The sequence below is a fragment of the Scomber scombrus genome, chromosome 1, assembly GCF_963691925.1.
Source record: "Scomber scombrus chromosome 1, fScoSco1.1, whole genome shotgun sequence".
Taxonomy (NCBI): Eukaryota; Metazoa; Chordata; class Actinopteri; order Scombriformes; family Scombridae; genus Scomber; species Scomber scombrus.
The window spans coordinates 33,437,496-33,461,732 of NC_084970.1; the positions used below are offsets into that span (position 1 = coordinate 33,437,496).

At 37.4% G+C, this 24,237-nt stretch overlaps 1 protein-coding gene and 1 pseudogene across 1 annotated transcript in view; one reads left to right on the top strand and one right to left on the bottom strand.

The window, feature by feature from the left end:
• LOC133978674 (Golgi apparatus protein 1-like) overlaps positions 1-13,270 on the bottom strand; it is a 32,766-nt gene extending 19,496 nt beyond the window's left edge. The window contains exons 1-2 of the mRNA XM_062416998.1: positions 12,953-13,270; positions 2,642-2,671 (exon numbers count right to left, since the gene is read on the bottom strand). Of these exons, the coding sequence (XP_062272982.1) occupies positions 2,642-2,671; positions 12,953-13,270 (348 nt within the window). The remainder of the gene's footprint in view (positions 1-2,641; positions 2,672-12,952) is intronic.
• Positions 13,271-15,599: 2,329 nt separating this feature from the next.
• Positions 15,600-23,731, top strand: LOC133995246 (troponin I, fast skeletal muscle-like; annotated as a pseudogene).
• Positions 23,732-24,237: the final 506 nt, after the last annotated feature.

Below are 24,237 nucleotides of genomic sequence, written 5' to 3' on the forward strand. Positions count from 1 at the left end.
ATCATACAGTATATTTTCATAAACTTTCTCCTTCTTGAGCATTAAAGGCATCAAACCTCATGAAAGCGGCTGTGATGCAGAGACCTTTAAGCTCCCTGTGATTAGAGTGGAGATGATGAGAAGATGATGACAGCATCTTTTCATCCCACACACAAACAAAACATGTACGTTCAGATGCTGCTTTCACAACATCGGCTCTTAAAGGTGCAGTATGCTCATAATGAGTATATTAAAAATGTTAATATGGAAATCTGGAAGTTTTTAATGTTTCTTAATGCTCACCAATTAAGAAATGAAACAAGGTGCATGTTTAATTGGGCGATTCCAATAGTTTTAGATTCAGGACATTTAAATTTGACTTATTTTTAAGCCAATATGATAAAGAAACATGTTTTTTCCACCACTGGAAATTAGTCTTGCCAGTACTGAGAAGGTTTTGGAACAGCATTTAAACGTGTAATTAACCCTCCTGTTGTCCTCGTAGGAAGGGAGGGGGGAAGGAAGGATGGAAGGGAGGGAGGAAGGAGGGAGGAAGAAAATGAGGGAGGAAGGAGGGAAGGAGGGAGGAAGGAAGGAAATGAAGGAAGGAAGAAGGATGGAAAGGAGGGAGGAAGGAGGAACGACAGAAGAAGGAAGGAAAGAAGGGAAGGAAGGAGGAAGGAGGGAAGAAGGAAGGAAAGGAGGGAAGGAAGAAGGAAGGAAAGGAGGGAGGAAGGAGGGAGAGAGGAGGGAGGAAGGAAGGAAGGAAGGAAGGAAGGAAGGAAGGAAGAAGGAAAGGAAGGAGGGAGAAAGGAAGGAAGAAGGAAGGAAAGGAGGGAGGAAGGAGGGATAGAGGAAGGAGGGAGAAAAGGAAGGAAGGAAAGGAGGGAGGAAGGATGGAAGGAAGGTAAGGGGGAGGAAAAAAGAGAGAAGGAAGGAAGTGAGGAAAGAAGGAACAGTCAAAACAGACGGGGTCAATTTGACCCGGGAGGACGACACAAAGGTTAAATATATATATATATATATATATATATATTAAATATATATATTAAATATATAATAATATACAGTCCAGATGTGCAACCCTGATTAAGACCAATCCACACAGACTCAAAGTGTATCTACTAAATACTCACTAGAAGAGGATGAATATTTATCTAATAACTTATTTTACATTATATATTTTAATTAATTGACATTCTGTTTCCACTTTGATATAAGAGGGTTTGTAGGTGTAAATTCTTGTCAAAAAAGTCAAATGATATTGACCATGACTCCCATTTATAAAAGCAATAAAAAGGGTGAAATCTCCCAGAAGGGGGTGAATGCTTTTTATAGGCTCTGTAAAATATGAAGGAGGTAACAGAGTCCTGGCAAAGTGATTCTTCCATTTATTTTAATTTAGAAGACACTTTCTGGGTCATTAACACTAAATGCTGTAAAATACTTATGAATATGTTCCTCAGTTTTTAAAGAAGAGCAACATGGTAAATATAAAACCATCAATCCTGCACATCTTCTCACAGCATCACTACCTAAACTAAAAATATCAGTCACTTTAGATTTATTTATTGATTTAGAGAAGTTTCCATAAGCCTCATTTTTTTCCCCTTCGGATTCACTTCTTCCTTTCTTTCTTTCTTTCTGTCTTTCTTTGTCTTTTCTTTATTTCTGTGTTTATTGTTTTTCTACCAGCGAGGCTCCAGCTGCAGCAGCCGCAGATAACAACGTCTGACAGTCAGGCCGCCCAGAAAATCACACAACGACAAAACAAGAGAGTCTGTGTGTGTGTGTGTGTGTGTGTGTGTGTGTGTGTGTGTGTGTGTGTGTGTGTGTGTGCGTGTGTGTGCGTGCCCCATGTTAATCGAACCAAGTGCTTTCCGCTGCTGTAATAGAGACAGTCCAAGCACTCCATTAACCTTGTGGTGTTTCATAAACCTGTCTGCCATTAACTGCTCTGAACTCTGAACACTGAGGGTTTATCATCTGGGAGGACGCTGCCGAGACGAGCTGCGGGAACTTCTTATACTGTACTGCAAAAAAATAAAGAAAAACCAGCAGACGACTTGTGTTTGTCAAGGTTTTCAAGAAATGAAAAAATGAGCTGTTTTTATATTCGAATAAAGATCCAAAAGTTTCTAAAGACTCCACGTTGTTATTCTCATTTAAAGGAAATATGAATAATAGTGCATAAGGCCATACATAATCAATCAGTTTACATATTTCCATCAATTTACAGATCATCCAGTATATCTTTAAGGAAGTGTTGGAACATGTAAATAGAGAATTTAGAGATATTATCATCCAGTGTGAGAAAAAAGGCAAATTTAAGGGCAAATCCTCCGTAGTCACATGTACTGTAGAGATCCTTGTGTTCATGTTATATAAAATCCTGCTTCACTATCCTACAAAGGGATTTATGTCAGTGTGAAAAAATATAAAAGGCTCCACTCTTCTGTTAATTATTAACCTTTGAACAGTAACGCTACATGTGATGGACCATGTTCACCGGGGCAACAGAAAAAGGTCGTAAATCACCCGTTTCCTGCCTGCTTCTCCTCTGAGCTATCTAGTAAAAATGTTCAGTGTGTGTGTGTGTGTGTGTGTGTGTGTGTGTGTGTGTGTGTGTGTGTGTGTGTGTGTGATTTAAAGGAATACTCACATGATTGCAGTCAGGAGCAATCTCACTTTCCTGCAGACAGAGACAGAGAGACAAAAGTCAAATGTAGTCTTCAAACATTTATAAACACACGCAGTTAAAATAGAAACAATCATGAGGATCTTGATTGGATTCCTCATCAGGAAATGTGTTCTTTACATTTTGAATGTGTGATTAGACTTTCTGCACACAGTGTTTGGTGGCAGTGAGTTGATGCTTGAGAGAGAGTTTAACCCTCCTGTCGTCCTCCCGGGTCAAATTGACCCCATCTCTTTTGACTGTTCCTTCTTTCCTTCCTCTTTCTTTAATTTTTCCTTCGTTCTCCCCATTCTTCCCTCTTTCTTTGCTCCCTCCTTTGCTCCTTCCTTCCTTCCTTCCTTCATTCCTTCCTCCTTTCCTTCTACCCTTCCTTATCTCCTTACGTCCTTCCTCTTTTCCTCATCCCTCATTACTCCTTTTCCTCATCCCTCATTACTCCTTTCCTTCCTTCCTTCCTTCCTTCCTTCTTTCCTCCCTTCCTCCTTTCCTTCCTTCCTTCCTTCTCTCCTTCCTCCCTTCCTCTTTTCCTCCCTCCCTCCTTACTCCTTTCCTTCCTTCCTTCCTTCCTTCCTTCCTTCCTTCCTTTCCTTCCTTCTTTCCTTCCTTCCTCCCTCCTGTCCTTTCTTGACCTGAGGACAACAGGAGGGTTAAACTAGTGCACAAACTCTGCTTACACCTGGAATTAAAGGTTTATTTCAATATTTCATTTTAGAAAATATACTTCTATATTTATATACTCCTCTTTTTCACGATTGAGCTATCTAAACCAACTCAATCCAAAATGTAATCTTTATTTAATTAGGCAGCCTCATTGGGATTAAGATCTCATTTTAAAGAGACACACAAACTTCACAACTAGAGTCAACAAAGATTTAATAAAAACAGTTACAAGAGTCATTAAAAAATGAGAGATAATAAAGTAGATAAAATCTTCAAGAGGAATAAAAGACTGCAGCTTAAGGGCAGTTTGCAGTTTGTTGCATAGCACCTGAAACCAGCTCTGCCATCATTAGTATGAACATGTGATTTATAAAGTTAAATAGTTACTGTATTTAAATGAGAGAAGAAATGCAAATTAGTTTGGAGCCTTATAGATGAATATTTGTAAGGAAATCCATCCAACCATGAGATACAGAGGCTTTAACTAACCAATGTTTTCAGCTGTTAGGGTAAATGTTCTCATTAAGCACCAAAATCTAAGTCCAGCTGTTTTTCATGGATACTGACATGATTTATAAGGGAGATCATTTCTTATAAAGCAACATTTATCTCTCATTTGAAAATGTATTCATTAGTTCATGTAGATTTTGGAATATAAAATAAAGATATTTGATGAAAAAAGTCAAAAGTCTGGCATGGAGCTTAATTAGTAGTGGCTCCAATTAAGCCCACGTCATGATTTATTTACTAAATATATAAAATATATTGATTTCAGAGAATTAAAAACAGCAATATATGTATTCAGTAACATGTTAAATATTTAAAAAATGAGGAAAAAACCCTCCTGAGCAAAATCTTAAAGGTCTGACTTCAGATGTAACCTCCTTTTAATCATCAACATTTTCATCAGTAACTGTAATGGATTACAGTTACATTTATTTTGTAATTAAATAACATAACGCTGTGTGTCCAACACTGCCAATCAACATGTTGTATCTCATTTGTAGTAAAGACGTCAGCTGGGATGAAGCTTCCAGACGTCTGATCATCACTGAGAGGTTGCCAGCTTTAGTAATGTAGAGACTGTATAAAAAACACTACAGTCACATAAAACTACACAGATGTAAAGCTGCAGCAATTATTTTCAATATCAATTAATCTGCAGATTATTGTTTCATCTCTTCCTTTTGTCTAAATGTTAGTTTGCATCATAAAGACGACAGCAGCCTCCCTATGATCCAGTCTATAAGGAGAAATAGTACCAATATCACACCAAAGCTTTTTTCTTTTCTTTTTTTAAATTCTTAAATAGCAGTTTAACACGAACGCAGCGGTGACAGCTCTCTTCTTTGACTCTCCCACAACATCCTCGACTATCAGAGGAAGGCAGCAGGAGAAGCTGTTCTTACAGCTTCACACCACTTTCACTGTGAAAAGACATGAAAGCACTTCATGTTAACTCTGCTCTGCCCACGGGAACAGAGACAAGACAGAAAATCATAAAAAAAGCCTTCTTCTGACTTCAAACCGTCATTTGCATTAAATGTTTCAGAGACAGAGGAACAAGTGGAATGAGGAAACAGACTCTCGGCAGCCTCCCAGATAAAAAAAAATGAGCAATTAGTAAGACTATGAGTTATTAATTAAAGTAAGGCTGCTCCGTTCAGATCAAAGGCTTCTGAGACAAGACCAGATTTATTAGCTAAACTGATCAAACTGAAGTGATAACAGACTAATTGTGTGTTTGGGTTAAGATGATACTCAAGACCAAATATCAGGGATTTCAAAGTTCACAGTGAGACACAGAGCTGCGTGATATTGGAAAGAAACTGATATATATGGCGATTTGAAAAAATACAGGAAGTTACACCAGATACATTCAACGTGTTATTCATGTGTAGAAATATACAATTAACGATTATAATCTTCATTATTTGGGTACTTTAAAAGTTTTTCCTCTCCTATTTAACCTTCCTGTCGTCCTCCCGGGTCAAATTGAACCCATCTGTTTTGACTGTTCCTTCTTACATCCCTTCCTTCCTTCCATCTGTCTTTCCTCCCTCCTTCCTTCTCTTTTTCTTTCCTTCCTCTCTCTTTCCTCCCTTCCTTCTTTCCTTCCTTCTTTCCTCTGTCCTTCTTTCCTTCCTCCCTTCCTTTCTCCCTCCCTCCCTCGTTCCTTTTTTCCTCCCTCCATCCTACCTACCTTCCTTCCTTTCCTCCCTTCCTTCTTTCCTTTCCTCCCTTCCTTCCTCCCTCCTTTCCTTCCTTCCTTCCCTTCTTTCTTCCTCCCTTCTGTCTTTCCTTCCTTCTTCCTTCCTTCTTCCTTCCTTGACTCGAGGACAACAGGAAGATTAAAGGAAAAATACACAAAAATGAATGTCTTTGTATTCTTATATCAAAATCCAATCATGTTTTTCTTCCTGTAAAATAAAATATTGACGTGTACTTAAACCAATAACATCATGACGTCCAACCCATCAATTCATCTTCAACTTTTAGCAGCACAGAGCAAAGAGATTCATTATGAAACGCCCACTTTTCAACCTTCAAATCAGCCTCCTCTCAACATAATGTCCCCATGTTTCACTCAGAAATACGCAACCATACCGAGGAGGTTTGGATATGAAATGCATCTTAATCATCAGCTTCATATTCACAGCAAAGCTTATTTTCCTCATTTTGCCAGTCTCTTTTTCTTTGTGATTACTGTGGCTAGAAATGCTTGATTCTGCAGTGTTTCATGGGCTCTATTTGCTGTAAAATTGCAGGAAAAAAAAACTACAATTTCTTTGAAGAGTCATACTTAATCTTCAATAACAGGCATACCGCGTGCCACAGAAACAATGATATGTCTGTGCTAGTTGTTCAATCTATCCTCAACAAGAAAACAATGAGCTCAAAGCTATATATGAAAAAGAAACTACTGTACTTTAGTTTCATTTATATCCTTACTGAATGACACAAGTTAAAATGACATGAAATGTGACAATTGGTCCAAATCACAGGAGGATTGTTGATTTTGTCATTTTATGTGGAAAAGTTGTGGCACTGGAGAGATTTTTTAATTTGTTTTCATTATCATTAAAGACTATTTTTTATCTCCAACTAACTTAACACAAACATACACAGTAAATAACTCATCATAAATAGCTTTTTTCTTGCAGCATCCGCTAACATCAGAGGAAAATATGACACTATTATGACATTTATCCTTCAAGGAAACAGAGCAGAGGTCTTACATCACACAGCAAGGGTTTATTTATAATGAGTTAATTAATCAGAGGTGGGATGAAGTTATAAAGTGGTATAAAGGCTGAAGCTAAATCAGAGCTGTAAGAGTTTTTAATATGGAATAAGGATTTTAAATGTTTTTAAATTTGATGTAACTTGTATATTTTTTATTTTGTTATAAAAGCCAAACTAGGGACTGAAGTTGGAAAGTAGCAACAGGACTAATCTCTGTAAGCAGAACATTAGTAGCACTATGTTAACTTGCAAAACTGAATAAAATAAAAAATTAATTATTTTGTCTTGGCAAAGAATCCCTAAATGAAAACCAATTAGTCAGCCACCGTGTCTGCTTTCACTGAGCCTGAACATTCAATACTGTCTCATTTCTGTTTATTAATGTGTTTTTCCAGCCTTGTTACTTTCATAGTGCTTTTATTTAATTGTAAACAGGGCGTTGCTGTAATAGCACGTATGCTCAGGGAATCCACCCTGTAAAAATTGCATCATTTTGAAAACATCTGGGGACCTGTAGAAAGAAAACTGTTCAATACCGAACTAGAAAAAGGCAAAGATGATGTCTCAAATAGATGATGATAGTGTGATTGAAAGCAAATGTGGCAGAACAAAGTGATATCCTACATCAGTGTGTACTGAAACAATCACAGTGAATCATAATGAATTCATTTGACACAAAGTTTAAAAAAAAAAAAAAAAAAAAGGAAAAAGCTGCAGTGACATAAAACAGCCTCCTCTGTGTGTCTGTCTGAGAGGCTGAAGCTGCTCCGCTCTCTAATAGCATCCTTCTCACGCCGTCAATCCAGACTCAGTTAGTGACAGACTGACGCAATGACCACAAATAAAAAAGTGTCCCTGGCCGCCGGCGTGTTTGTGCGGAGGCTAAATGACTTCCTCTCTAAAGCAGTTGGCTCCTAACTGCAGTGATGTTTCTCCGAAGTCTCTCAAATGTCGGATTTCGGGGCTCAAACCACCAGAAAATAAATTGTCAAACGCTGTACCATAACCACATGCTGCTTTGCTTTGGGCTCTGCTGCTGCTACTGTGTGTTTATGTGTGTGTGTGTGTGTGTGTGTGTGTGTGTGTGTGTGTGTGTGTGTGTGTTTCTTTCTCTGGAGAGGAGGCAGATTTATAGGAGCCATTTACCTCTTCAGGAGGCCGCAGCTGTTATAGAGTTGAAGCGATGTAATTATCTCAGTAAAGAGGGCATCGCTCAGGGCGGGTGGAGAAGGAAGGAGTGTGTGTGCGTGTGTGTGTGTGTGTGTGTGTGTGTGTGTGTGTGTGTGTGTGTGTGTGTGTGTGTGTGTGTGTGTGTGTGTGTGTGTGTGTGTCTGTGTTTGACGTCAGCATGGTGGAGGAAGACGAATGATGACAACATGGTGGTTTGGTACCAGAAGCAGGTAAAACCCAGAAGGATAGCCAGGTAATCACAGATGTGTGCTTACATCCTTTCAGTTTGTTTACACACATATTACTGAATTTATAGCTGCAATAATTAAGTCAATTAACTGATTAGTTGATTGACTGAAAATTAATCTAACCCTTTTGATAATTGATTTATTATTTTAGTCATTTTTTAAAGCAAAAATACCAAATATCTGCTGGTTCCAGCTTCTCTGATTTGATTATTTCATGATATTAAAGTGAATATCTTTGGATTTCAGGACTGTTAATCAGACAAAATAAGACATTTGAAGATGTCAACATGAGCTCTAATAAATTGTAACAAGCAATTTTCATAATTTTCTGACATTTTAAACACAAAACCATCAATATAATAAACGGCAGATGAACCAATGATGAAAATAATCATTAGTTGCAGCCCTTACTGAGTTACTGAAGTAAAACTAGATTAAAGTGAGTTCAAGTGTTGATATTGTGCAGAGTAGGAGCCTGTTTAAGATTATTATTATGAGGTATTTTAACCATCCTGTTGTCGGAATTCAAAAATGTGGCATAATTTAATTTAAATGAGGCCTATTGATGATAATCTCCAAAAAAATATGTGTAAAACCTGTGGTAGTAAGTGTAGGGTCTGACACAGAATTGGGTGATAATTTATACCTTTTTCTTTTATAAACAGTCAAAGCATGAATGAGTCAACTCTGATCCAGTAGGACAAAAGTTACACAGACAACAGGAAGGTTAAAAATCCAACTATGATATTTGGTCAATATTTCTCAAGTGATTTTACATCACTGTGTGTTTCCAGGTGCAATAAAGTTCTATAAAGCCTGTTGTGTCTCCAGAGGAAGGGTTAACAAGGCTGAAGACGACGAAGTTTGAAATGAAACTAGAAATATCGTCTCATGCCAACCAGTGAAGTTACAGTTTACATCCACGTCTGTCGAGTTATAGAATAAAATCTACAAACTCTTTAAATACATTAGCAGCCGTGACGATGGTGGAAAATATGGTTAACAGAATATACATTTAGCAATAAGTTTGTTTTACTTATACGTTCATTTCTGTATCATATTTAAACTCCGAATGAATTCAGACTACGTAAAATGAGTTTCTTCCCAGTGAAGAAAGGCAGAGAGGATTTATTCATGATAAGTACAACAGCTCTGAACACCTTGTAACTTTCATTCAAAAGGTTTGAATGCCAAAAATGTTCATGAGTGCTTCTTGCATAAGGCCAAATGAGTGGAATAAAAAAAAAAACCTCTCCATTGTGAGTCTACCAATGTCATAGAAGTGCAATGCTAAATAAGTGCAGCCATCTTTTAACATGAGCATATAACATTTATATTAAAAAAAAGAAAAAGGCACTGCTTCTAAATCACCTCCAACATATCTTTGTCACACCTGTGCTGAATTATTCACCAACATTCAGACACCAAAATATCTGTGATCAGCTAAAACTGGCTTCCGTGCAGCGTAACTCGATTTCTGCATCGCTCAGGGCCGATGGAGGAGGAGGAGGAGGAGGAGGAGGAGGAAGTAAATGTGTATGTGAGTGTGAGTGTGAAAGAGTGAAAGCTACAAAGAGAAAGAAAAACAACGGACAGATTAAACTGGGTCATCAGACTTGTCATCATCGCCACATCTGATATCTTCCTCTAAAGATCAGAGTCCAAAAAACTCTTGAGGGGGAAAAGGAGAGAAGACAACAACTGCAACAATCAGCTAAATATCACTACAGGATTATTTGTAGTGACACACTTCTCACATTAACACCTTCACAGTTTTTTCAAGTGTCTTAAAGCAGCAGTCAGGTGTCCACATGAACAGTGAAAGAGCTTTTTACCTCGCTGTAATCATCCTTCCTGTTCATACTGACTATTAAAAGATCTCCTTCAAATGTGCTTTAAATGTAAAGTGACGGCAGCCAAAATACATATTTAGTGTGAAAACTGTATTGTAAAAGTAGATGTGAAGCTTCTATTGAGCTTCAGCAGTCTGAGTTAGTCATATCAAGTGATATCTGACACATTTAAAGTCTTTATAGCATCAGATTCCCTCTTAGTGTTTCCCTGTTGAGCTGTGGTGGAAGTATAGTAACAAAAAGAGGGACTTTAGCACTAAAAAACAGTAGTAAACTATCTATCAAAATGTCCCAGAGCTCAATTTGACACATTTAAATGAAGTCCACAATCAAAAGATATTCGTTTAAATATCACACAAGATCATAGAAGAACAAGAAACGCTTCAAACTGAACCTGGAGACAAGAAATAGACTAAAAACAATGAATTTATCTGTAAAACGTTGCTTATTAATGTCCCATTGATGGAAAAACCAATGCTTAATCATTTCATCTCTATGTGATTGTATCTTTATCTTCCTGTACTTGCATTTGAACTGTGTATAGGTGAAATAAATGAATTTAAAAGTAGATGATCAGCTTCTATTCAGCTTCATCAGTCTGAGTTAGTCATATCAAGTGATATCTGACACATTTACAGTCTTTATAGCATCAGATTCCCTCTTAGTGTTTCCTGTTGAGCTGTGGTGGAAGTACAGTAACAAAAAGACTTTAGTACTAAAAACACTGTAACGTTGAAACATAGAAGATGAAGATTTGACTCATTTGGTCGACTGAAGCTACATATAAGCTTCAGATCAACTTTTAAATGCTTTATTTTGCACAGAAGGAGGACTGTGGATTTAGTCCTCCATCACTTCCATTATAAGTTTATTATGAAGGGATCTTCTATTGGTCAGTATTAACAGGAGGAATGATTACAGCAAGAAAAGCAGGTTTCAATGTTCATTCAGTCTCCTCACTGTTGTTTTAAGACACTTGAAAAACTTGGGAATCTGTTTTTTTTTCATGTGGGCAGCAGATCTGAAAATAGTGTGTGAAATGTATAATTTTAAATCACAAAGTTAAAAAAAGAAGAAGAAGAAGAAGGAGAAGTCGGCCTCAGGAACGTTCGTGGTTGACCTCACCGCAAAAAGTCATGTGACAGCCGGATGACTGAACACACACTGGCGACCGAGTTGCACCTTACTCAGGTTGATAATTAGTGAAGGGAGGAACGTTTATAGAGCACGGAGAGGTTTGTTCTGCACAGTCTGCAAACCTCAACAACTAACTCAAACCTTTGTCTTCAGAGGAATCGTTCTTTATTATGATGTCATTGTCAGCTGTTTTCACCACTACTGTTTTACAACTTTAAGGCCATAAACATAACATTAATAGTCAGAATCTACTTTTTTTTTTTTACTAATTAATTACTACAAAATGACAAAATGCCTTTCTTTTATGTTACTTCTGCTATTTCTTTTTCCATTTTCTTCCTGTAAATTGTTGGTTCTTCTTCTTTGTCACAAATTTTTTCCGTCACTGGTGGCAGGAACTCCTTCTCTCTCTCTCTCTGTATAAAAATAGATTTGATGTCGATTCACTCACAACAATAAAATCCATTTTATTTACCAGCTACAGGACTGAAAAGATCCATTTTGTTTATAAGTAAGAATGAGAAATACTGTTTAATGTTGCAACTATTGATTATTCTTCTGTTTATTATTAACAAATCTTTTGGTTTATAAAATATCAGAAAATAATAATGAAGAATGTCCATCACAGGTTCCCATATGTATTCACATGGTTGTTGTTTTGTCTTGTTTTGATCAGCAGTCAAACATCTTCAGTTTACTGTGATTGAAAACAGAGCAAAGCAGCAAATCCTCACATTTGAGAAGCTAAAGGATCAGATAATGTTTGTCAATTTTAATCAGTTATTCTTGTTGTTGTTTCATTTTCTGTCCATTAACTAATCAATGAATCCATTTATACTCTAAAACTGAGCATTTGTTCAGCTGCATTTGTTTTCTTGGGCACTTAAAGCGAAGCAGTCAGAGCTTCATGCTGGAAAATATGTTTACAGGAAATCTGACCAGTTGATTAAATAAATAAAATATTACAAAATCAATATAATTAACACAGATTTAATTAGTTTGACTAATGACCATTGTCAAATCTTGTGTACAGCGCTGGTTGAAAAGTATTTTAATATACTGACAAACATCTAAACCTATAAGAGATATGAGAGTCTTCTTCTCTTTACTCTCTCTATTACTCTTTAAATCAGTAATGCTTTTAAACTCAGGACCATATTTACACAGTTAATATGTCAAACTCATTGATTATATTATTGGATTCATTAATATAGTCTCAATACTGCAAAGAAGTAAAAGTGCATAAACATAAAAACTGCTCATCACACTCCTGTAAATTGAATTTCGACCAAGATTGGCTTCCAAAAAAACAAACCATGACCTCAGACACACGCCCTAAAAATCTGATTTTCACTGAGCTCAGATTAACTTTCCACTCTCAGAGAGAGAGAGATGAATGTGGAAAACAAACTCTGCACAGAAAGGGCTCAAGCATGCAAGCACAGGTACAAGAACAAAAACATACTTTAGAGTGGAGTAAGTGAATTACTCCTCAGTGATTTTGCTCAATTTAACAGGATCATTTTGTTTGTTTTTTGTAGTTTCTAGGTTGTCACACAGCTGTGAAATAAGGATGATAATACTGATGAGTTGATCTGGAGCTACTTTACTGTACTGTGTGTGTGTGTGTGTGTGTGTGTGTGTGTGTGTGTGTGTGTGTGTGTGTGTGTGTGTGTGTGTGTGTGTGTGTGTGTGTGTGTGTGTGTGTGTGTGTGTAGCTGGTGTAACCCGGGCAGTGGTGCAGGTGATGGAGATGTTCACCTCTGCACGAGCGTGTTGCAAGGTACAGATGTTCACCTCTGCACCAGCGTGTAGCCAGGTACAGATGTTCACCTCTGCACCAGCGTCCAGCAGCCGGGTGTACATGTCTGACCCACCGGGGCGACACACCCAGCTGATGCTCCTCCTCACTCCTCCTGCAGACCGGAGCTGATCGTGCAGCTCTGCGGGATGCTCCTTACCTCTCTGCGGTCTTGCAGACACTCCAGCACGGCCAGGTTGTTGGTCCAGGTGTGTTTGGGGCAGAGTCGGGTCAGGTCCTCCCTGCAGGCCTCCTCCTCCGACAGCTTCCAGCCGGTCGCCCTTCGAGGCTGTGAGGCCCCAGCACCGGCGGCCGGGGCAGGTGCATCCTTTGCCGGGGGGTCCACGGCTCTGATGACGGGCGGGTTGGGGGGCTCTGCGGGGCCGCTGGCTGCCTTCAAGCCCAAAACGGAGCCAAAGCTGCAGAGACACACTGACGACAACAGCAGCAGCAGCGGAGAGCGACTGTACGCCGCCATCTTCACACCACTGTCAAGCTCGCACTAATGAAACTGAAGCGCTTCCGGTCAGCACATGCAAAATAAAAGCCCGAGTGACCCACACTAAAACAACACTTCCGGTGACGTTATAAAACCTCATGTCATCTCACATGATAACAAATCAGTTGTATGCACTGTTATTTTGTAAAGCAAAAATAAAGTTGTTAAAAAAAAAAAATTAAAAAAAAAGATAACAAATCAGTTATTCTTCTTTAAACCCACTTTACATTGTCAGATTGTAATATAAGACCTTTAATATATATTACTGCAGTAAAGGAGGGAAGTACAGAGGTCATCAGGTGCAAAACATGACAACATTTCAGGAAATACAACATTACAACATTGGGTTTGTTTTTTTTAAATTGTTTTGTTTTGCACCTCAGGGCCACCATACAGAAATTCTTAAAGGTGTAGCGTGCATAATTTAGTGGCATTTAGCAGCACAGACTCGGCAGAAGTGGGATATAGTGGAATATATTCATATTTATGAGTTGCTTGGTGTATAATCACCTCAAAATAAGAGCTGTTGTGTTTTTATTATCTTAGAATCAGCCTGTCAGAAAATTGTCTTTGGCTCAGCAATAACAGAAAATTACATAAACACCATAGAATCCATAAAATAAAATAATATTGTTTCTTAAAATACATAAAATACCTAAATACATAAAATATGTGAGGTATAGAAATACAAGTGCATAACAGTTCCTGTGTGTGTATTGATCATTTGCAAGTGTTTAAATTAAAATATGAATTGCACTTGGGATAAAAGATAAAAGACTTTATAAATATTCCTGGTTGCCAAAGGATGAGAGCTGCCTGCGACAATGCTCCTCGCTTTCTTCTTCATCCTCTCAGTGAACAGTTGGTTCATAAGGAGATGTTCCTCTTCCACAGAGCCCGTCATGTTGCACCTCCTCAACGGACAAACTAAAAACTGACTCTAGAGAGAGTTTCACAGCTACATGAAGTTATTTTACCACAAGGGTCAGGTGAGGGGAGGGGAGTAGGTATTCAATTGGTTGCAATCTACAACATCAACACTAGATGGCACTAAATCCTATACACTGGTTCTTTAAGATATTCAAAGTCTTACTCTCCATGGATGTATTACAAGAACTGGATACTGGACTCAAAGTTGGGGCCTATTCAATCAAATGAGGATTGCTCACCTGGCCTATGGAGAAGGGTCTACTTACACAATATACCCACTTCACTACATAACAACCCCCCTATCTAGTCCAGTCCATCTAGTGTAGCCCTGGACTGGAAATACCTTGTTTGCAAGAATGACTGCTGTCAAATTTTCCTTTATATGCATCTCACTCTCAATTACATGAAAACATAAGATCTATTGATCAATACAATATGAAAGGTAAGTAAAAGTTTGCGATACAGATATTTTATCAATTTTGCAGCATGGTGCTCTGTCTTTTTGGGTTTATCTGAAGCTTCTGTATATGAGGCTTCAGTTTCAGTCTTTTTAGCATTTTTTGTGTTTCCCTGTTGAGCTCTGGTGGAAGTATAGTAACAAAAAGACTTTGGCACTAAAAAGACTGTAACGTTGAAACATATCTACTTGATTGTACTAATTTGGACAATTTAAGCTTCATATTATCTTCAAAAACTACTTCTAAATACATGTTTTGCACAAAAGGAGGACTGTGGATTTTGTCCTCCATCGCTTACAATGTAAATGCATTATGAAAGGATCTTCTCATGGTCAGTATGAACAGGAGGAATGACAACAACAAGAAGCATTTGAACATGTGACTGACAGACTTTAAAGATGGTGAACCTTTCCTTTGAAATTGCAGCAGCTGTTACATTTTTGCCGGTAGGAGGCGACTTTAGGTCTAAACCTAAACTGCTGCTGATTTTACTTTGCTCTCCTGTACAGTATGTTGGGCGGCCTCATAGGTGCAAAACTGGTCCGTTAATGTGCAAACAGAACTCTCCATGAAGTGAATCTGCAGCCTGCTAAACATGAATGCATTTCCATAAGAAGAAGAAAGATGAATTGTACAGTAAAGTTCAACAAACCCCTGAAATATTCATAATTCAACTCTAAAAGTTACAACAAAGTATTTACATATGCATCTTGAAAAAATATGAATTGAAAGTATTGGAAAAGTTTATTTTTGTGTTGCTTTATTTTACCTTTCTTCAGTTTAGTTTTGATGTTCACATATATAAAAAAAATACAGCACAGAAAACTTGATGCTTTAAGAAAAAACTCAATACTGGAAGAGTGTTTGTGTATCTGTCGTTTGCATATCTGCCCTTCCCGCCAAGGGTGCAGCTAAATATAATGAGAACCAGTTAGAGCAATAAATCCTCCTCCCAGTTAAGAGCTGACAGCTGCTGGGAGGCTTTTTCTGGTTCTTTACCAGCTACACACCCACCATGCTCTCATTTAGAAGATATTTGATGGTATTACTGTTGTATATTATTGAGTATTTCCACTTTTTGCTGCTTGTTTCTTCTACTCCACTGCATTTCAGAAGGAAATATTGTACTTTTTACTCCACTACTCTTATCTGACAGCTTTTTAGATTAACCCCCTGTTGTCCTCAAGTCAAGGAAGGAAGGGAGGGAGATGGAAGGAAGGGAGGGAGGAAGGAAGAAGGAAGGAAAGGAGGGAGGAAGGAAGGAAGGGAGGAATAAGGAAGGGAGGAAGAAGGAAGAAAAGGAGGGGGAGGGGGAAAGGAAGGAAGGGAGGAAGTAAGGAAGAAGGAAGGAATGAAGGGAGGAAGGAAGGGAGGAAGGAAAGGAAAGGAAAGAGGGAAGGGAGGGAGGAGAGAAGGAAGGAGGGAGGGAGAAAGGAAAAGAGGAAGGGAGGAAGGAAAGGAACAAAAGGAAGGAAGGAAGGAAGGAAAGAAGGAGGGAGGGAGGAAGGAAGGACAGAAGGAAGGAAGAAAGGGAGTGGAGGAAGGAAAGAAGGAAGGAAGGAAAGAGAGAGGAAGGAAAGAAAGAGAGAAGGAAGGAAGGAAGCAAGGAAGGAAGGAAGGAAGGAAGGGTCAAAACAGACGGGGTCAATTTGACCCAGGAGGACGACACAAGGGTTAAAGAACATAAAAAACACATCACAGGTTTATAGAATTAAACATATTTTAAAGATTAAACCAATATTTCTCAACTTTTTTAGCTTTGCAGTCTATGAGCAGTTAGTTAGTTATAATATAACCACTAAAGAGTGATTTTGTTTAACTATATTAACTTGGGGAAAACTTTCTAATCTGATATTTACATTTATGACTTGAATGCTTGACTACTTGTCACCATTCAGCAAGATGTTTTCATTTTCTTTTCACTTTTTAACATCACTATATACTGTAATGTGAAATAGCAGAAATAAAGCAAACTCCAGAGAGATGAAAGGAGCAGTCAGCTGTTACAGACTGCAGCTGAGTTGATTAACGCTGATTCAGCAGAAATCCCTCCAAAAAGTGAGCTGTCATTGCCTTTATAGAGCGGTGTTGGCTTTATTTTCTCCGGTGGGGCTAAAGGCCAAATATTGCAGAACAAAGACCTTCTTTAACATCAAGCACTATATCTGATTTCTGATTATAGATTACCTTTAAGATGATTTACAACTGACTGCTTCATATACTTCAAGCCACTTATCTCTCACTTACAACACTATCATAGCTCAGACAGAGCAGTTCTTAGTCAGAGTACGTACACACCTTATTAAATAAAAGCTGACGAAGCATACAAAAAGGGAATATTGGTTTCATCAAAGATTTAGCTTTCCACAATTTTACTTTGGGGACTTTTTTTTACCCAGTTTTAGTGTTATTTTGAGTTATTTAACCAAACTAAAGCTTGTTATAATCCATTCTACTCTTTTTAATCTAACATGTCACAGTTTGTAATAGATTGTCAATAGCTTGTGTATTGTTTGAATGACATTTTGTGCATGAAACAATACATTTGTGGCAGTTTTTAGCTGAAGCGTATTGTGTGTAACACTCCTGGGATAATGTAAACCCAATGTTGTATAGGTGCTACATTGACCCAAACTGGTTAAAATTTGAGCCCAGTGATTTTTAGTGTGATGAAAAATGGGTTAACGAGATTTGGAAGCCAAAACTCAGAACATATTTATTTAAAAATGAGTTTAGTACAGAAAAATATGTGAAATTTAATCTGTCTGGACCCAACTTGGATGTGGTATCTCACCATTACATTTGGACACGGGACGTTATGTTGGTACTGATTATTTGGAAGTGAGTGTTTGGAAGACACCTAGTCAAACAAATGTTTTGTAATGGTAACTTTCATATTGTTTTTTCTTCCATGAAACTATACAATATGTGGTATTATGTATCATGTGGGATGGACTATTTTTAATTGTATGTATGACACGAAAATCTGCCTTTCAATACTTTCTGACATGAAATCACTGCTCTTTGAATATGTAACTTTCTAAAAACATCTCAGAAATATATCTTAAAAAGGTTCAGTAACTTCTTAAAACAGCTGGTCACTGGAGTTTAGGAAACGTCACTCAAGCAGGAGGACTTGTTAGAGACTATTTTCAGCTGCGGATTAACACACATTTGGTGCTTAAGTGAGTATTTCTGGCAGCAGGATGGTGTGTTTGTGGTGAAGAAGGAATAGTAGTTTAATAGTTTTTATAATATTACATATCATATTTTAATATCACCAGTTTTATCCTGTAAGAAAACAGAATTTAAGATAAATACAACCCTAAAAAAACTAAACTAATAACATGTAGAGCTCTTGTTATGGTTCCATAATGACTGGAGATGCTTCCAGAAGAAAATTCCTGGAGCATTTGTGTTTTAGCCTCAGCTGCCGTCGTCGACCCTTGTGTCTGGTATTCAACCGACAGCTTCTGAGGACAACTGCTGCTGGTCGATCACACACACACACACACACACACACACACACACACACACACACACACACACACACACACACACACACACACACACTGACCCAACATCTATAAAGACACCCTGAAGCATTCCCATTTATCTCTTTTCTCTTCTTCCAGCTCGCAGGCAGGAGTCAGCTGCAGTCAGGATGGCAGAGTAAGTTCTTCATCACATTGACTTTCTAAATCCATAAAAAAAACTCACAGACAGACAAACTCTAATCTTTGTCCTTATGTTTCGTTTTTTTATATAAAGAAAAAAGATGTCGACGAGCCGGAGGATGCATCTCAAGGTACAGTAAGATGGTGTCGATGAAAGCGTTGAGTATTTAAAGTTTCAGATTTGGGCTTGGTATTATTTTCTCCTGTCAACAGTCAGTAATGAAATATCATCATCACAAATTAAACAGTAAACTTTTGAAAACAATACAACACTGAGGCAAGATGAGCAATTCAAAAATATCTTTAAAAAATAGTTTTAAAAGCAGCATCAGGTTTGTTAAAATGTACATTTTGTATTTTTGTTGGTTTTATATCATTTGAAATTACATTTACACCATTTTTTTTAAAAAGTAAGACTGAATGGTCCTAAAAATGTCAAATGGTGTAACCACAAAAGAATGATAAATAGTAAATATTTTCTCCAAAAGTAAGAAAGAAAGAACAAGAAGTTGGAGGTGGAAAGAATGAAAAAAAAGAAAGAAAGAGGAGGAAGAAGAGAAAGAACAAGAAGTATGAGGAGGAGGAGAGAAAGAAAGCAAGAAAGAAAGGAAGAAAGACAGAAAGAAAGAAAAAAGGAGAAAGAAGTTGGAGGAGGAGGAAAGAAAGAAAAAGAAGTAATCACAAAAGAACGATAAATATTAAATATTTTATCCACCTACAGTGTATTTAAGTGGACCTATACTAATAATTATTTCATTTAAAAACAATGTAAATGATTCCCCAGATGAAATGTAATATTTAGAACAATTGTATTCCATTACCTTTATTTAATATAAAAGTTATAATGTAAGATCAGCCAAACTAGTTGATATGGTGTTTTATTGACAATTTAGTGTTTTTAAGCAAGTTGAATTATTTGGTACAAAGTTTTTATGGTTACACCACTTAGACATTTGTGCCATAATCCTCTAATATATTCTCTCAAAATGGATTAAAAGCAGAAATTTGATGCTGGGTCCACAAAAAAGAATGTGTGCAAAATTATTAACATGTTTATTTTCATATTTTAACCCCTTTTAAATTTGACTAAACCACATGGACACAAAAAAAACATCATTGAAAGTCATATACAGCACTGTGCAAAAGTGTTAGGCTCTAAAAGTAAAGTGAGGAGGGTTTTGAAAATAAAGCCATGAATAGTTTTTATTCATCATATAACTACAAAGTTCAGTAAACAGAAGAAACATAAATTAAATCAATATTTCTTGTAAGCGGCTTTGCCTTTAAAACAGCAGCAGTTCGACACCTGCACGCAGTTTTTCAGGTACTCGGTTGTTGCCACAGTTGTTCTTCTTCTGTGGATTTTGGTCTCAGCTGCTTCTGTCTCTTCGTGTAATCCCAGACTGACCCCATGATGTTGAGATCAAGGCTCTGCGGGGGTCAAACCATCTGTTGCATGACTCCTTGTTGCTGAAGATAGTTCTTTATGACTCTGGCTGCATGCTTGGGGTCATTGTATTGTAGTAGAATAAATTTGAAATGCCTCCTTGATGGTGATGCCTCATGGATAATAATCTGAACATCTAAAGTGCCCAAAATGTTTAAGCTACATTATTGTATAAATTCATTGCCCTCAGAGGATTATAAATATGTTTTTCTTCTTATTCCTTCAGTTGGATGTTATACTGTAGCTTCACTGTGCAGAATGAATTTAACATGCGTACCTATGAGCATGGTTCGTTCCTCTTCCTCCTCAGAGCTTGCTGCTGCAGATCGGAGAGGCGATGCTGAAGGAGGAGGCACAGGAAGCCGAGGAGGATAAGATGAGGTACGTGGAGGAGAAATGTCCCGAGCTCTCCATCCCAGGCTGCATGCAGGAGCTCCAGGTAAACCTCGACCACCTCGATGACAGAAACACTCAGATGTTCACAAACATGACTGATGTAGTTGTTAACAGGATGAGTGTAGAGCTGATGTAGTGATTTAATTCAAGCTAAATGGGTACATACTGTGCTTACCAGTAACATATAAACACATTATATTCTAACATTTAAGGTATCGACCAAAATAAATCGATACCAAGTCGAAATGTCTCCCATCAAACAATACCTGCAATCAATCCTTTTTACACCAAGAGCTAAAAAATATGACTATTTGTATGGACCTGCTCACAGCCAATCAATGCAAGTGTTAAATATTAATAATTTGAAGACTTTCAAAATGCATTTGTGTGAAAATCAAATCCCTTAGATGTTGAGCAGTGGTGGCATCTAATGCAATTTAATGGGTATTGAATGAAGTACTCAATTGGTATTGTATCACTTTAACCCTTTGTAGGTCACACCAAGAAAGCTATTTTAAAAAGCATGTATTTGTTTTCCCTACCTCTTTGAGGCCATGACAATATAAAGCATGGGTTTATTCTCTCATTGACCCTAAATTTGACGTTTTACAGACCTCTACAGACCTCATTTGTTCAAAACTTTAAAAAACCCAAAACATTAAAGACTCATTCTGTTCGTGTATTAGATGACAAAATGAAAGTCAACTTCAAAAATGTCTCCAGCAGGATCTCTTATCTCAGCAGTGATTTGTGTTATTCTTCATTTATACTAGTACAACCTGTATCTATAGCAACCATGACGCAATCTGATGGTCTTTTTGGGCATACATACCTCATACAAGTGGTAATGATTTCCCAAAAAGTTAAATGAGTTAAATAAAATTGTTTTTGACCAGATATCATGACACAAAGTGATGTCCACCAAACGGTTGAGCAAACCTACAAAGGGTTAAGGGTACTGGGATTGGTCCTGGTATCGTCATTTTTTAAACAATACCCAGCCCTGATTATTAAACATTCCACAGCAGCTTTGACAAGTCTTTGAAACTGTGCCATGGGGAAAAAAAGGTTGTTGAATGTTAAAACAAAGTAGTGTTCAAATATGTTCAGTCCAAACAAACTGGTGAAATTCTGTGTTGTGTTTTTAACTGGAAACCAAAGATATATAAAAAGATGTATCAAATCCAATGAAGATGTATTTCGAAAAATCCATTTGTTGTTTACCCAATCTGGCTGAACTGGTGCAGCAGTACAAATATCTTGGTACCGTGATCGACAACAAACTGTGCTTTGAGCTCCATGTTGATGCTGTGTGTACACAACGAACATGAACGTATGCACTTTTATCGTAAGCTTCGCAGTATTATTATCGACACCACTTTTATGTTTTATTCCTGTTTTATTGAATCTGTTTTTACCTTTTCTTTTATCTGCTGGCACGGGTCACTTTGTGTTAAACAGAAACATCGCCTGCAGGGTATTGTGAAGGTGTGCAGCGAAATTGCTGGTACATCATTGAATAACCTCCATGACCTGCATAAGGTCAAGTCCTTGAAAAAAGCCCAATCAATCTTGGCTGATACGACCGATCCCCTGTGGTATAAATTCATGCTGCTACCATCAGGACAGAGATACGATCTGCCACCATGCAGAACTAACAGGTTCAAGAGGTCATTTAGTCCTGCTGCTATCAGCCTTGTAAATGACACTCTTAAAATGTCATTTGTATTTGGTTTGTTGATGTATTTATGTCTGCTAGCTAGCTGTGAATCAAATTGGCCCCCGGTGATAATAAATATACCTTGAACCTTGAACCACATCACTGTACTCTGTCTGCAGACTTTCTCATTGGTTGACTTTTATATACAGCTCTCCTTGGGCTGGTTCCTCCTTATCATGTGTAGAAATCAAAATCAATATAGCCTGTGCTCTCATGCTATTCTACACATGTTAGGATGCAGCTGGGCAAAAAAGCTTTTGAATGAGTTGACACAATGACCAAATTGTCTTTGTGTTATTTTAAAAAGTACTAGTAGGAGGCAGAGGCAGGATGTGCGCAGGTGTTATGGGTGCCATCAGGAACTATCCACCAGTTGCATGAAACCTATTAGTTCTCTTGAGGAGGAACAGATCTGTATATTCAAGGACAGGTTACCAATTAATCTCTATCACACAACATCAAAGATGAAACAGACATGTGAGGATATCATTCCAGGCTAATTCTTCTAATACAATACGCTGCCCTCTCCTCCTTGAACATGTGCAGTAGAGACCAAAACAGAGCTAAAAAGAGAGTGAATACTGGATTTATAAGCGGGTGGCCAGAAAATCAACAACAAATAAATGCTAATGTTGTTCGTGTCTACTGGTGTGTCTATTGTTTGCTAACACAGCAGCAACTTTATAAGGAGATGATGTGTCAGTCTTGTGTTCATACTTGGTTCTGCTGCCCCCAAGTGGCCAAAAATAGAACAACACATGAATATAGCTTTGATTTAAAAGTCTTGATGTTTTGAGAACATCTAAATCATGTCTGGGGACATTGTGTTATATGTGAATAACTGTATTGTCTTATGCTATATTAAAACACAATATAATAAAATAAAACAGTTTCCATCAGTGATATGAAGACTCACCTACTGTCTCTTTTCTTTTCTATGACTCCAACAGGAGCTGTGTCGGAAACTTCACAAGGAGATTGATTTGGTGGACGACGAACGATACGACATGGAGTTCAAAGTGAACAAGTCCAACAAGGAGGTGCGTCTTCTAAAGTTTGACTTAATTTAATAACCTGTAAACTGTAAAACCCAGTAATTTATTTATTCACAGTCAGTTTCTTCTGTCTGTTTGTTTAAACTCAGACACTCAGTAATTAAATAAAACATCATAAGACAATGTTTTACACCATGTTTTATTTAAACTAGAGCTCAGTCTTGTTCTTAAATTGTGCATTGTGTTTCTAGACTATGAACATTTTAAGAAACATTTAGACTGCAATGTTTTGGTTTGCATCTTTAAAACAATCCATCTCATTTAAGCAGATCATACATGTAGATGTTTAAATATTCACATTATACAGCTACAGGTGGTCCGAGTAACTGTCTTTTCTGATAGATCGACGACCTGAAGTTGAAGGTTCAGGACCTGAACAGGAAGTTCAAGAAGCCGGCCCTGAGGAAGGTGAGGATGTCAGCTGACGCCATGCTGGCTGCACTGCTGGGGTCCAAACACAAAGTGTCCATGGACCTGAGAGCCAACCTGAAGCAGGTCAAGAAGGAGGTGAAAGAGGAGGTGAGTGGTTCAGATTTTTACATAAGACACTGAAGGATAGTTTCAGCATGATGATGTTTGATGTTTTCTGTTTTTTTATCACTGAAATCAAGCTTTAATGTTGTAACATGCTTTAAATGTGCCTGGTTTCTCTCAGGAGAAGCAAACAGGCGACTGGAGGAAGAACATTGAAGATAAATCCGGGATGGACGGCAGGAAAAAGATGTTTGAGACAGAGGCCCCAACTCCACTGTGTTGATCTGCTGTTGACCAGCATCATTCATGTCTGTGTGTTACTGTGCGTCCGTGTTTCCACATTGTTGACAAGTTGTGATAAAAAGGAATAAATCATGAAGTGTTTTTGTGTGTTTCATGGCAATCATTTAATACATAGTTTCATCCTATACGATAAAGCAAGACATCCACACACGTGTAAAAAAAAAAAAAAAAAAGAAAAGAAAAAGATAATCAAAACACTAAAGAAAACATTTTATTAAAAATAAAGAAAAAACAAACAAGTCATTTAAAAAATACATTTTAATAAATTTGAGAACAGAGGCACAAGTGAAATATAGCAGAATATAGCCTAGAAATACAAACAAACAATAAATAAATGTAGATATACAGAAATAGATAAATTAAATATTGTAAAAAGAAATGAAAGACATTAATTTAATTATGTCCTTTTCCCATTATCAAGATTTATTTATGTATTTAAATGTTTTTTCACATGCTCAATAGTAAATAAATAAATGTAAAAATAAA